The following is a 14,087-nucleotide window of genomic DNA, read 5'->3' as shown; positions in this document are numbered from 1 at the left end:
TTCTAATGCGCACTCCTGGAGGGACGCGCTTTATAATTCTTGTTTGATACAGACTGAATCTGCGCGCGCATCTGATTCATGAATATTACTACTACGGCTCTTATAATACTAAAATAAGTCTTGAAACAGGTGTTCTAGGAAACGTTGCAAAGAAGTTCCCTTCAAAAGCGGTTCATCATATACACAGATGAGGGTAAGCATTTTTCATCTGGGATTTGAAACAATGAGCACAAAAAACGTATGATTCCGGATTTAAAGAGATCATCTCAATATAATGCAAATCTCCATACCCATGTATTTCGCGTTACAAACATTTTGTGTGGATCATAATTAGAACAAAATTAAAGAAATGTAAAACAAATTTATTCTTTTCATTAACAAACCATGATAAAACCGAAAACTCAAACATAAACGTTCTATTACAGCATCTAAATGATACGCAAAATCAAGTGATGTTAGTACGTGTACAATAATAATACATTCCACCACCATACGTTGTAACATTCCGAACAAATAGTTAAATAAAGCATGTTATTGTTTGTTCATTTCGATATTTTCATATTAACGAGTCCTTATTTTTTTAACCGAATTACCGATCGAACTCCTTTGGAAACAGTTCTGATGAATCTTACCAGTTTGGGATGCTTGACGTGTGGAATTTCTGACTTGAACACATCGTAGATTTGGGTGAGATATGCCGTGAGTGCTAGGTTGTCCTGGGTTGATGTGATCTCTTGACCAGTCATTATTGGAGAAATACCTGGAATAGAATAGCTCTATTACCCATATTATTTCGAGTAGCACTCATCAATTGAGTAATAACGCCTTTTGTGCCATCATAAATCGCATCTAGTAACTATTGGGCACCTACGAATCTTGATAATCTGAATCATAGATTAACTTTAAAATATAAGTCACTGCACAGTGACTATAAGAAGACAGTGGCGACAATTGGAAATTTTGCTTCAACATGGCGGTTTAGAAGCACATATAACAATGTTGTGATATGTAACCTGGAATGTCGATTGGGTTACGTCACGACACGTGATCAAATCGGCCATATTATTGCAAAAACGACGAGACCACAATAATTATTTTCGCCACTGTCTTGTTGCAGTCACTATAATTCACTCTTTTATCTGGCACCATTTGTTAGATGGTACACTAAGATTAAACACGAAAAATTATTCTAAAATTGATGGCTAGTATCGCTGCATAGTAACCGCAGATCATAACCGCTCGTGGTAATCATACAAAGCTACATTTTTCTATGCTCATGAAAAGTAGAAACCATAGAAATATTGAGAAAAAAGGTTTTTGTCCATTTTCTATTATTTATATTGATACAAACCATATAATGTTGTATATTTTAGAAATCAGTAAAAATTAAGCTTTCAAAGAATTGCACAGAAATCTAGTGTACCCATTTAAAAAAACATTAATTTGGGACATAGCTTCGTAATTAAAAATCCTGCTAAAAAGGCAAGCACACCACTGTATTCTACTTAAAAAAGTGTCTGTATAATGTTTTAATTTGAGAGCTCTATCATCAGTATTAGAGGAGATATAAATTTATTTCGAAATCGCCATTTTTCCAATTTTCGCTTATAACTCGAAAACAAAAGAAGGTGGCCAAAAATGACTACTACTCTTGATAGTTTCTCAGAAAAAGTGAACGAGAATGGTGTATCAGATTGTGTCTATCTCCACTGGTTTAAAAGCTGTAGTGCTAAAACATCGAAACTTGCCCAGCCTGTACATAATAATAATATGATTTTAAAAACCGAGAAAGAAACTGTCAGAAATATGATGTAGCGCAACATTCTGACAGTCAGGCTGCGATTAAAGCACTAAGCTCCCGTACTATCCATTCTAAGATGGTATGGTACTGCCGAAGAAACCTGAAACGAATTGGGCAAGAATAACAAGGTCTGCTTGGTACCAGTCCCCGTCCAATACACTTGCTCCCTTCATTGGCCCAGAAACTTTCAGTGGTGTAGGGTTCTTACTACAAAAAGCCAGTTTATTTCTTACCTATATCCTTCTCCAGAACGTCGATGGCTAGCTGATTGTTTTGTGTTGCTTCGTTGTTTACTATACTAGAATAATCTATTAGATCGGGTCGATAGTGATTGATAATTGCACAAAGTACTTTTCCTGAATGGAAAATTGAAGAGAGATCAGTTATCTTGATACTAGGATGACTTTCCACCTGACGTTTCACCCATTCTATAAGAATTTCACTATCTACAATTTCTGAAAGAAAAGACAAACTTAGTTCAATTCTATCGTGAAAATAAACATCCTTTACCTCTCCTCCTCTTTCTTGAAATATTGGTTACTTTATCTACGTTCTGTCCTAATTTTTCAATATTCTGGATATCATCTGTATCATACAAACTGACTAGTTGATGGGGCGTTACTGTTGCCCTGTTCAAGTTGGGATATCTTGTGGACGGATCCAAAGTATAAGATTTCCAATCCTTATTCAAATTATCTGGTGTGGTTTGGGCCAGCAGTCTGTAAGTCGATTCTCGTTCGGCCAGCACTTCGAGAGGACTCGCTTTTCCTAGACTCCAGGTCCTACACAAGAAAACGATTGCATTTTGGTAGTGTTGCAATGATTTCAAATTGATAAACAGCACCAGAATAAAAATGAATTTGTCAGTATACAGGGTGAGTCTTTGACTCGTACAAATATTTTAACAGTAGTTTCTCGAGGTTCAAAAGAAACACTTTTTTCATTTACCATTTTTTCCAAATCGGCTCGGGTTAAAGGATAAGTTGAAAAACCATAAAAAAAATGTTATTTATAGTTCGATCTCAAAAACTGTTTTATCGAATTAAGTGAATTTCCAAATATAGTTTTTCATTTATTCGATTAATCTTTTTCGAACACAAGATATCACACGTCTTCCAGTTTTCCCATTATTACCATAAAAATACCAAAATTTCAAAGAACCCACCTCTTGAAATTGAGTTGAATTATGCTTTCTAATCGATATTTGAACGTTTTGTGAAATAAAAGTATTATTCATATTTTCTCGTATTGCGCCGTTTTCGAGGAATTTGATTAAAAATCTGTGAAATTCCAAGAACTGCCAATTGGGTACTTCGACCGAATGCAACTCTTGACCCACAGATGTGTAGTGCCACAGATAAAGTCTTTATATTTATATTTATACGAGTCAAAGACTCAGCCTGTATAAAGTGTTTTCAAAGGTGTTCCTTTTTTATGAGGAAGAACAACTCATCAAAATAAATCATTTCACCAAAAATCGAATATATAAAACAATCAAGATGGCGAAGCTATCATCACCGGAATTCGAAAGGAATTCAGTGAAATTTGAAATATGGGACAGATAATTCCCAAGCGCCGCGGATATTATATGATTCATTACGAGTTCAGTAGGTACGGTCACAGGACTTGTCGAATGTTTCTGTGAGTAGGCACCGAACGTCGAAGGGGCACAAATGAAGTTCAAGATCGGCGTCTAAAACTTTTGGCCATTAGAGACCGATTTGCGACAACTCGATCTTCGGCTGATGAGTGGTTAGGAGAACAAGGCCATCCTGTAACTGTTCGAACGGTTTACCGCCGTCTTTTGGACTGCAGCATTATCGACTCCACCTCTTACGGTTGAGCATCGACGGCAACGATTACAGTGGTGCAGAGATCGACAACATTGGAATGTGGAATGACATCAGGTCGTCTTTTCTGATGAATCTTGATTCTCGTTGGATGTACATGATGGCCGAAGAAGGTCGAGGAGAAAGACGTGAACCTCATTTTGATGTCGAGCGTCATGTCCACCGGACAGTAGGCATTATGGTATGGGGTGCTATTGCACATAGAAGTGGGTCATCGTTTAGTCTTTATTAGAGGTAACATGACAGCGCTGCGTTACCTTCAAGAAAAAGTGGAGCCATATGTTCTCCCTTACCTTAACCGGTTTGAGATTCCAATATTTCAGTAATATAATGCTCGACCTCATGTTGCCAGAGTTAGTTTAAACTTTTTTGAAGCGACCCATGTGAATCTTTTGCCATGGCCGCCCAGATCTTTCGCCCATAGAGCAAGTTTGGGACATCATAGGTAGAAGGCTTGGAAATTTACCTCAGCCCCCACGGACTTTGGCGGCTCTGAGACATGAAGTACAGGTAGCTTGGGATAGCATCACTCAAGAAGAAATAGACCTTATTCTTGCATCAATACCAAGGGGGTGCATAGATAACCGCGTTGGACAAATACATTAAACAAATTTAATAAAAAAATTTGTAAACCCTTGTCTACCCTGTACATACATTTCTAATCTATCATAATTTTCATAAATAAAAAAAAATATAGAACGCCTGGACTAGATATTCATACGAAAACAATCCGTTTCAAGCTCTTGAAAATCAAGCATCACATCTAGAGCGGCAGTGGCGCTATCCTCCAATGTATGTTGCATATAAGGGGAGGCTATTTCGCATTTGGTTCCGCTGACAGCGTAACTCAATCGTAGGTTCACAGTTCTCATAAGCTAGCAAGGTAAGAATTCAACCGACTGACCGGCAATATTCAAGCCTTCAAGAGGGCCAACGGAGTCTGTTCGGAAACAATGAGGTCTACCGTTTTTGTGCTCACCAGTTGGCACCTCTGTAGAGTGAACATAGAACATAGATAAACTAATGCAAGATTTGTGTGTAAGATGACGGGGAATTCACAGATCATAATATTGGAGAAATTGAATATAGAAATAGGTATTTGTTTACTAATCAATATCTTGTTAGTCATTTTTGGATTTTTAGTTCCCGCATGTGTGTAAGTCCCCTTCTGATAACGATTTGGCTTCACTTCTCCCATAGCATTAAACACGTAGTATCAATATAAGTATAATAGATATATGGAGACCATAAACTTAATATTAATCTATAGTCTATGATGTGGACCTCACGCTACACTAGCACATCTAGCGGCGAATTCACAGGGGGTAGCTCCCATTCTCTCGTATCGACTTCGATTTTATTCGCTTTCTGAGAGGGGTGATTTCCACAATGAGTTCATTGATTACAATTTAAATTTTGGAAACTTGATGACTTTGTAATTAGTAAATAGAAAATATAAACGATAGAAATTTATTATCTTGATAAAATATTGACTGACAGAACATTTGAATCAATTGCTCATCAAAATGTTATTCTCCGCGGATCAAACAAGCACGAGACGCCACTGGTGGACAGACCAGGAACGGTCCTGTGAGGCTGATAGAATATTCAACGTCTACACAAACTTTAATGTTAGATTTCTGGGGTTGAATAAACCACGACAATCGAAATTATTGTTTGAATATTCGTTTCTATTGCGGTGCTGTTGTTCTATCCAGTTCTAGGCATATTAGAAAGGAACACTCTTTTATATAAGAGAATATTGTATTTACCGTATTGCCCACGCAGCGTCCAACGACGACAGAAAACCTCTGGCACAGCCAGAACCAGTGGGCCAAAAAGGTTCCAATAAACTGTCGCCGACTAGAATCATGAGGAGTTGATAACCGTTCCTCTCCAGTACCTTCGAGGCGTTCTCAGCAGCATACATCGATGTGAAATCGAACATGGCAACATCGGGTTGACCGTAGTGATTGACCGCGAATTCCATGTTGGACATTTGGTAATTTGTGCTGAAATCTGCAGCTTCTTTGGCGTAATTCAGGAGAGCCTCACGGTTAACGTTGTCTGGAGCTAATAGTCTTTCTGTTTCGGCCAAGTCCTAGAATAATTAATTCAATATTATTAGAGATGAAGAGGATGATGAAAAGGAGAAAAATACCGCTGCACACTATATGGGAAGAGATCTATCCATATTTACAGAGTTAACAGAAAATTTCTGAAATTCTGAGCTTGTTTTTTAAAATAATTGAATATAATTATATATTTTTGGGAAGCTCACTACAAGCTAATGAATGTAGAAAATAATATACAGAATATTCCGTTGAGAAAAATGTTTGCTTCATATATAACAGAAAACAAAAGGTCTGCGTCACTGGATTCTACGACTAAAAATTCTCTCAGAATAAGTTTCCCAGGGTGGGTGTTCTATTTGACGTTTACGGAGAAAGGATCATAGGATTATTCTGAAAATTTGGGAACTACGGTTTACACTTCTCAACTATCTGACTTTCATCAGACGAATTCCTAAAAATCTTCAGTATTATAGTTTCTCAAGTGTCTCAATTCAGAAACTACTATCAAAAGGTTTTTGAGAATTCGTTTGATGAAGGAGTTTTATATAGACTTCGAAACGTTGCAAGGTTATCATTTTAAAGTTCAATTTTTTTTTAATTGTCAGGCAACAATTTTTTCTATCTGATTTTCCCCTGACGAATAAGTGCAAGAATTATTGATTTGTTTCAGACTGGAAGTGAAAACCCTAAAGAGTTTCAGCAAACTCCTCCCAGATTGAATTTCAATCGATATCTGATTTTTTTTTTTGCTTGCCCTCCCGCCACCATATTGTTTGCTCAATTTCATATCTGCCAGTTTCCTACTTTTCAAGAAAAAAGTGCTATATTTAAGGAGCTGTACTTAAGCAGCAGATGCTCAAAAAAAATATATTAAAGACTGACATTATATTTCGACAAGGAGTCGTCACTTGAATTCATTCTATTCATTTACAGCCATCTAAAATATAGAGGTCAGCATTAATACCAAATGTGCCTGTTGAAATTCACTATACCCCAAATCCCTACAAAATTTCAATTCAATTCAGTATCAGCCGATTAAATTTTTGTAAAAATTTAAGGAGAAAGATTTTCCAAATAAAAAAAAATGCACTTCTTCTCGATTCCTCATCAGATACTTGGTCAATTTAAAAAACAAATCGAAAGTAAAAAAAAAAAAAAGAATTTGCATGGATAGGATTGAAACTTTGTAGGTTAACGAACTGTAAAAGGCACACTTAACATCAATAACAAAAGCTTTGGCGAACAGACCATATCTCCTTTACTGGAACGTGCCCATTGGCATAAATTGGAGTTTATTTCCTTGTTGGCTCATCTGTTGTGAACAATGATTGAAGAATGCAAATGTTAATTTTTGAATGAATTGTAGTTACAACGCATATAACGTGCCTTCAAAAAATTCTTTGATGAGTAGGTTGCAGAATTATGAGTTGCGTGACGCTCAGCAGCATCACAGAGTGAAAATATGTCAACCTCGCAATGACATTAACCTCTAGCGTTATTTTAAATATGGAAACATTTTCAATAAAAATTCCTAGCATTTTCTACAACAATCCGGAACGCCAACTCAATAGTTTCATTAAGTTTGAAAGAGTAGCACAAAAGTATACAGTAATGAACAAGTGCTCTCTTGAATAATTTCAAGCAAAACGTTCGGGTAGGTCAATCTTAGACTTGAATTAACCACCATATGGCATCAAATTTTTTTCTAATGACATCATTAATTTTTGCAGAGTGATGTCAATTTTTTTTGCAAAGAAATAACCCATTTTTTGCTGCTTCATTAGACGGGTGCATTTTCCTGAATGATGGTGTAAAAAACTGATAGCATAGACAACAATGTTAACAATTCCTTGATTGTACACAACAATTTTGTTCTGATAATAACACATTCACTGTAAGAAAAAATAATTAGAAAATCTTTATTCAATCCAAAAAACAAAGAAAATGTAACGCAGGCAACGAGGCAAAATTCGTACATTTGCGCTAAATTAAGTTTGTATTTTGGAATGAATGAAGATGTTCTTCCATGAAAGATTCATTTTAATTTTACAGTAAATGTGTTTTATGATTTTTTTCTTATCTACGGTAGCAGATTCATTCAGAGTAAGTTATGGTTTCGCTTGTGAGTCGGACGCATGCAGCGTCTGCAGGAAGTGGCACAAATGAAACCATACCTTAAGTTGCACCGTCTAATCATAGTAGAAAAAAAACTGGCCTGGTGCTTCATTTTCGAATGTCATAAGAGTAGCTCATTTTCTGTCATTAAGGGAATATATTGGCTTATCTTCTCTATACAGGGTGTCCCAACGAAAATTTGACCCCACCCCATAACTCAGAAACGAAGAATTTTCTGAACTTTAAAAAGTAAGGTGGGGAAGAGATGTCGAGGGACGGTTAGTTTGAAAGTTATTTATGTTGCCCAAAGAGTTTTGAAGAATCCAAAAATAATTTTCCAGATCTGTATTAGGTAAAGAATTCCGAAAAAACCACCTGAGGCAACAATACCAACATTTTTTGAATACAGAGATGAAGCTTCTAAACTAAAACACATCCGCCATCTCTTTCTACGAGTGAATTAAAAACGTGGTTTGGATATTTTTTTTTTCATGATAATCAAGAATGGATAGTGGTTGTGATATGGATATCAATAAAATTATCAATTATGTGCTTTTAAGAGTGAGACGTAGCCGTGCCCAGTAAACACGCTAGTATTTAAGTAGTTCCATAAATGTATGTAGAAGTCGACCAAAACATGTAATATGCCAACTGTCTATTGTCTCGCCTGATTGCTAGCTTCGGCTATCAATTTACAAGCTCCCTTATAAAAAACAGTTTTGAAAATGCAGAAAGAAAGCAGGTCATCTCTGAATTACGATCAATTTAATTTCTCAATCAAATCTGGTTAAAAAATTAAATTTCAACGTACCTGTAATATCACCCCCTTCTCTATCAGGCTTGTCTTTTTGGCAGTCATAACGAAATAGTGCGTCTCGTCCTTATAATAAACTATATTTTCTAAATCGATGCCCGTCTCGTGGTAGAGATCCTTAAAAAATTTTTGGTTGAAAATGAAAGCTACGCCGCTGATTTCTTCCACCCTCGCCTCGGCCTCGGTCCTCTTATTTATGAAGTTGGCTGTGATGGCTATAGCGAGTTTACCGCGAAATTCCTTCCTCTTGAATCCTGTCAGAGTGTTCCTTTTGCCGTCAGCACCTATTATCACGTCAAATTCATATTGTGATACGGGATGATCTGAGGGTTTCACCTGCGCTCGCCAGCCAATTTCTGAAAAAATTCAAATTTGTTGATTTGTTGATTATTCAAATGGTTGAGCGACCTAGCGTGTCTTTGACTTCTAAACAAACACAAGTTTGTTGTTCAGTGTCTAAATGTTATTATCAGCTTGCACCATCACTCTATTTAATGAGTCATGAATGAACCTCTTCAAGAATGATAGCCCAAAAAACCTAGATACACCCAGGCCGATAATTTCATTCCATGATTTCTCCAGGAATTATTATATGTTGAAGACTTTTGATTTTTTAAGGGGAATGTTTCGAGAAATTGAGATTTATTGAAATATGGATATGGATCATAATTTGATGCGAGAATGATAATCTGAATGTTCATATCATGAGTGGATTCTCGATTGAAAACAAATTGACGTTAATCAGTAAATCAAGTCTCTTACACTACTAGCTGTATCTGTGTGTTTTGTCTCGAATTCCAACAACAAGCCGACTTCTAAGCTGCAGTGCTTGATTGTTTACACAGAATACTAAACAGCATGTTGAAGAAATGGAAATTCTACACTATTTCACAAAACTAATGAATGTTCGCACACCAATTTGTTTAAAACTACAGCATATTCGTATTCCTAATTCCTACGAATAAATTCAAAGTATTGTCAAATATCAATTGACAAGAACCTGTCAATTTATGAACAGCGCTATCTTCAGTATGCAAAACGAAACTGATCCAGTATCTACAAAAAAGGTAAATAAAATAGAATCAGTTTCAGACATCTTAGTTGGATTTGAGGCGAATTATTGCCATTTGTTACTTAAGAACAGCTTGTAGAATCGCGAAGGTTGAATTTTTGATGAAAATATTTTTCTTACATAAATATGTAAGAAAAATTATTATTATATTATTATTATATTATTATATTATAAGCAAATGCTTATAATTCCTCGAAGGAATAAGAAAACTTTTTCACTTCACAAATCAAGATCTTAAATATTACGGTTATGTCTCAGAAGAAAATTTCGTGAGTATATGATAGTATATTTTTCATCGTGTTGCATTTTCGTATAATAGGGCTGAGGCATCAAATTTCGCTTACCCTGAAGAAGTCAAAGACCCGCGCAGTCCAACCATAATATAATGAGGGCTACCGCGTGTGAATTCGCCGCTAGATGTGCTAGTGTAGCGTGAGGTCCAAATCATAGACTCAACTATATGATTAATATTAAGTTTGTGGTCTTCATATATCTATAATACTTTTATTGATATTACGTGTTTAATGCTATAAAAGAAGTGAAGTCAAATCATTGTCAGAAAAGGACTTACACACATTACGAACAAGATATTGATTAGTAACCAAATATTTATATATTCAATTTCTCCAATATTATGATCTGTGAAATGACAAGTCCCCGTCATCGTAGATAAACAAATCTTGCATTAGTTTGTCTATGTTCAGGGCCTCACTCTACAAAGGCGCCAACTGGTGAGCAAAAAAACGGTAGACGAAGATTATCACATGAAAATAGAAAACTTACTTTCATCCTGACTTGGTTCGACTAGACTTTCGAAGCTGACTTCTGTGTGAATTTCAACTCCTAATACTAAAGCTACCTTGAGCAGTATACACTGAAGTTGTCTTATACTAATGTGATCGATGGCTCCTGCACAAAATTTTCCGAAAAATTTCTTAGCACCTAATGCTCTCAAGTCTTCAATTACGAAAGGCCACAGGTGAAGTACATTATTTCTTGATAAACGATCCCTCTTCTCCACAACTACCTAGAAGAAACAGTATCATTACTTCACTGATCGATGGCACAGATATTATATTCACGGATGGCGTACAACAAAAAAGTTATAGGATGAGATATGCTGATATTAGTCATCTTCTCCACAGGATACCATATTGAACGTTCAATGAATGTATATGGTGGGCAAAATTCGATGGGACCGAATGGCAGCTCTGTAACCGTAAGACCTAGAGGAAAATGGATGGCAAGTTTATGACCTCTATTTTCAAAAGGTGGATGGATAATGGCCAAAACCGCATTCCTATATCTTCTTTTGTTTTCAAGTTATAATTAAAAACTCCATTTTTTGTCTCTTTGAATTGGTGCCTCTATTTCGTAAAGTTCCAGTGATATCGAAGAACAAATGTTACAGATACTTCTTCATGTAGAATGCAGTGGCGTTGGCGTAGTCAAAGATTTTTTCAGTCAACCACTTCAGTGATATAATAGCAACTTTCCTTTTTTGAATATAAACCGAATGTTGTTTTCACATATTTCAGTTGTATTCCTTCTTTATGATTTAGTCGTGTCTCTAATTATACTTCCAATTAAAAAAAAAACTAGTTCGGTCAAGTTGGCAGGTTATTTCCATTGATAATATGAGCATGATAATATCATGCTCCAATGTTGTATCAGGTTATGGAAGACTGAAGATCACTTTCAATCCGGATATTTGAGAACATGCTCGACAAATGAGTAAAATTAGATTTATATTTAAAAAATGAAAATTACTTTACTCATCGAAATGTCGGACTAAAAAAAATCTTTTAATACGCCACTGCATTCTACATAATAAAGTGTAGAATGGTATATTTGTTTTTCGATATAACTGAAACTTTACAAAATAAAGGCACCAGTTCAAAGAGCCGAAAAATGAGTTTTTACTTATAACTTGAAAACTAAAGAAGGCAGAGGGATGGGATTTGGGACATTATTCATTTTCCCCTAGCTATTACGGTTACAGAGCTGCCCTTTAATTAAATTAAAAGTAGATTCGAAAATAGTCCAAAAATTCGATATCTCGGTTTAATCGTTGAATTTATTCCAAGTAGGGATATTCATTTGAATCATGGAATATCTTTTTTTCGCGGTCAATTAATTATATACCGATGCTATTGTTCATGGCATAATCTTCTAAATAAGCCATTCATGATTAATTCTATACTTCCTGCAGGCAATTTTACACCAAATCATAAATTACAAGTTTTTTTTATGTATTCGCTATCAGGTGATAGGAGCACCAACAATAAATAACAATCTAATATACTTTGGGAACAAACTGGGAGGAACTTAGTTGATTTATTATTTTCTTTGGTCTTTGATTAACTTGGAAGACAACATGCCATTATACTTCTTTCCTGGGTTCAGAAAACACATGCTACTTTGACTCAATGTTTTTTAATTTTTTCACATTGATGTGTGGAGACGTCCAATCTTTTCGATTCTGATATCTCATCGCTTCCAAATAACAAAAAAGTGACACGTTTTTATTTCAATTTTGCATCAACAGACATTCCAAAAAAAAATTCGATTTTTGATATACAGGGTAGACAAAATTGGTGATACCTAAACTTTAACTTTTTTAACTCAACGAGATAGAGGAAAATGAATGGCACATGTTCGTCTTTTTTCGAGAAAATAATAACGCCATCAACAACACTCCCCCATCTCCTTTTGTTTTCGAGTTATAGGCCAAAATTGAAATTTGGGCGATTTCAAATTTGGACATTATCTCCGTTCCTGTTTGTGCTGGGATGTTGAAATGAAAACAATATGTAGACACTTCTTTTATAACAATCCAGTGGCGTACTATGGTTTTTTCTAACAGATTTATTTGCTGAGCTATAACATAAAGTTGTGTTTTTTCTTATGAAAACAGTAGTTTAAAATGACTTAGAAAAAATTGCCATTTTTTATCATACTTCGACTCAGGTTCGTTCAGATATCATGAAAAAACACAACTTCATGCTATAGCTCAGAAAATAAACCTGTTGGAAAAAAACAAAGTACGCCACTGGATTGCTATAAAAAAAGCATAATTTTTTCATCTGGGTATTAAATTTAAGAAAATGAAAGTTGGTATCATTTCCGGTAAAACCGGACGTCGAACAAATTCTTTTCCAAGAATTCATTTCTCTTAACAAAGATTAACTATAAAATTTCAAGTGTTTATCACGGGTCTTTCATTGAAACATTCTAACGAACGGTCTTTGTGAATCACCCTGTATAGGGTGTAGGCGTGAAAGTCAAAACCATAGTCCAAATCAGAGTGCATTGAACGAAAAGAAGAGGGGAATCGTTAGTCAGCCAGAACCAAGACTTTCAGCCTTGGTTACAGTTTTACAAGTCGGAATATGTTAAAATCGATAGGATTTTACGGTTTGGTCTTCCACAGGCTTTCGCACCGCCAGTCAAACTACTTCCAGTAGGGTGATAACAAAGAGTAACAACAGTTGATACTCTTTGGTGATAACTCGCGGAGGACGGGATCGTTACCCCTTCCCTATTTCGTCTTTCCAGGGTCCATTCAAACTATTTCCGGAACGGTGAGGGAACTCTGACAGGCGGGTTTGGTTTAATCTGAGGTGCAAATTTAACAGACCGGGGTGGCTAAACTCACAGCACCTGCTACGAAGTTATTGCTTCGTTTTATCGGTACTGACGAATGCTATCGTTATAGCGAAACACGTGTAGTGTTTCATGTACTCGTCCTAGTGAAAATCGAGAATTTTATTGGTAGTTTAATTGTGGACTTTTTATCAAGTATCGACCTGTTTAATTGAGAAGTATTTAGACGTTCTCTTATAAACCACGACTTAATCAACTTTTTGTCCTCCATCACCTTATTTTGACAACTGACGGATAATGTCACTGCAAGTGCCCTATAATTTTTATTTCGAATATTCATACTTACAACTTTACAACCTAACAGCTGGGCCTCGATCGCTGTCCTCAAGCCGCAAGGTCCGCCTCCTATCACCAGCACTCTCGTCTTCTCGCCAATTTTACCTTTGCCGTAACATTTGTGATTAGCCCTAGAGTCCAACTTCTTCCATATGGCTTTCGCCTTCCAACCGTTCAGCATAGCCTTCAGTTTCGGATAGAAAAGTGGAAGGTAGGTCGGTTTCAGGTGGATCAGTTCGCACATCGTCCTAAAGTAACCTAAAATGTTTTTCAGCGTGGTAGCACCCATGAATTGTTCAAAGTACTCGAGGGCTTGAGCCTGGCTGATGGTGGTACCGGCCTTCGAGGTGCCGGTAGTGCGCGTGTCCCCGTGAAACATCGTGGATGTGATGTTAATTTTTCAACGGCAGGTTCTGCA

At 36.1% G+C, this 14,087-nt stretch overlaps 1 protein-coding gene across 12 annotated transcripts in view; it reads right to left on the bottom strand.

Moving 5' to 3' along the window:
- The window catches only part of LOC123312276 (F-actin-monooxygenase Mical), a 112,287-nt gene that overhangs the window by 53,306 nt on the left and 44,894 nt on the right, over window positions 1-14,087 (bottom strand). For all 12 annotated transcript variants that reach the window (XM_044896677.1, XM_044896628.1, XM_044896682.1 and 9 more), the window contains 7 exons: window positions 13,680-14,082; window positions 10,511-10,754; window positions 8,653-9,011; window positions 5,424-5,752; window positions 2,312-2,583; window positions 2,035-2,256; window positions 633-760 (listed from right to left, as the gene is read on the bottom strand). In XM_044896677.1, coding sequence (XP_044752612.1) covers window positions 633-760; window positions 2,035-2,256; window positions 2,312-2,583; window positions 5,424-5,752; window positions 8,653-9,011; window positions 10,511-10,754; window positions 13,680-14,048 — 1,923 coding nt within the window. In that variant the 5' untranslated portion in view covers window positions 14,049-14,082. The remainder of the gene's footprint in view (window positions 1-632; window positions 761-2,034; window positions 2,257-2,311; window positions 2,584-5,423; window positions 5,753-8,652; window positions 9,012-10,510; window positions 10,755-13,679; window positions 14,083-14,087) is intronic.

Source organism: Coccinella septempunctata, chromosome 1 (assembly GCF_907165205.1).
Source record: "Coccinella septempunctata chromosome 1, icCocSept1.1, whole genome shotgun sequence".
In the NCBI taxonomy this organism is placed as follows: Eukaryota; Metazoa; Arthropoda; class Insecta; order Coleoptera; family Coccinellidae; genus Coccinella; species Coccinella septempunctata.
This window is presented reverse-complemented; position numbering and strand designations above follow the sequence as displayed.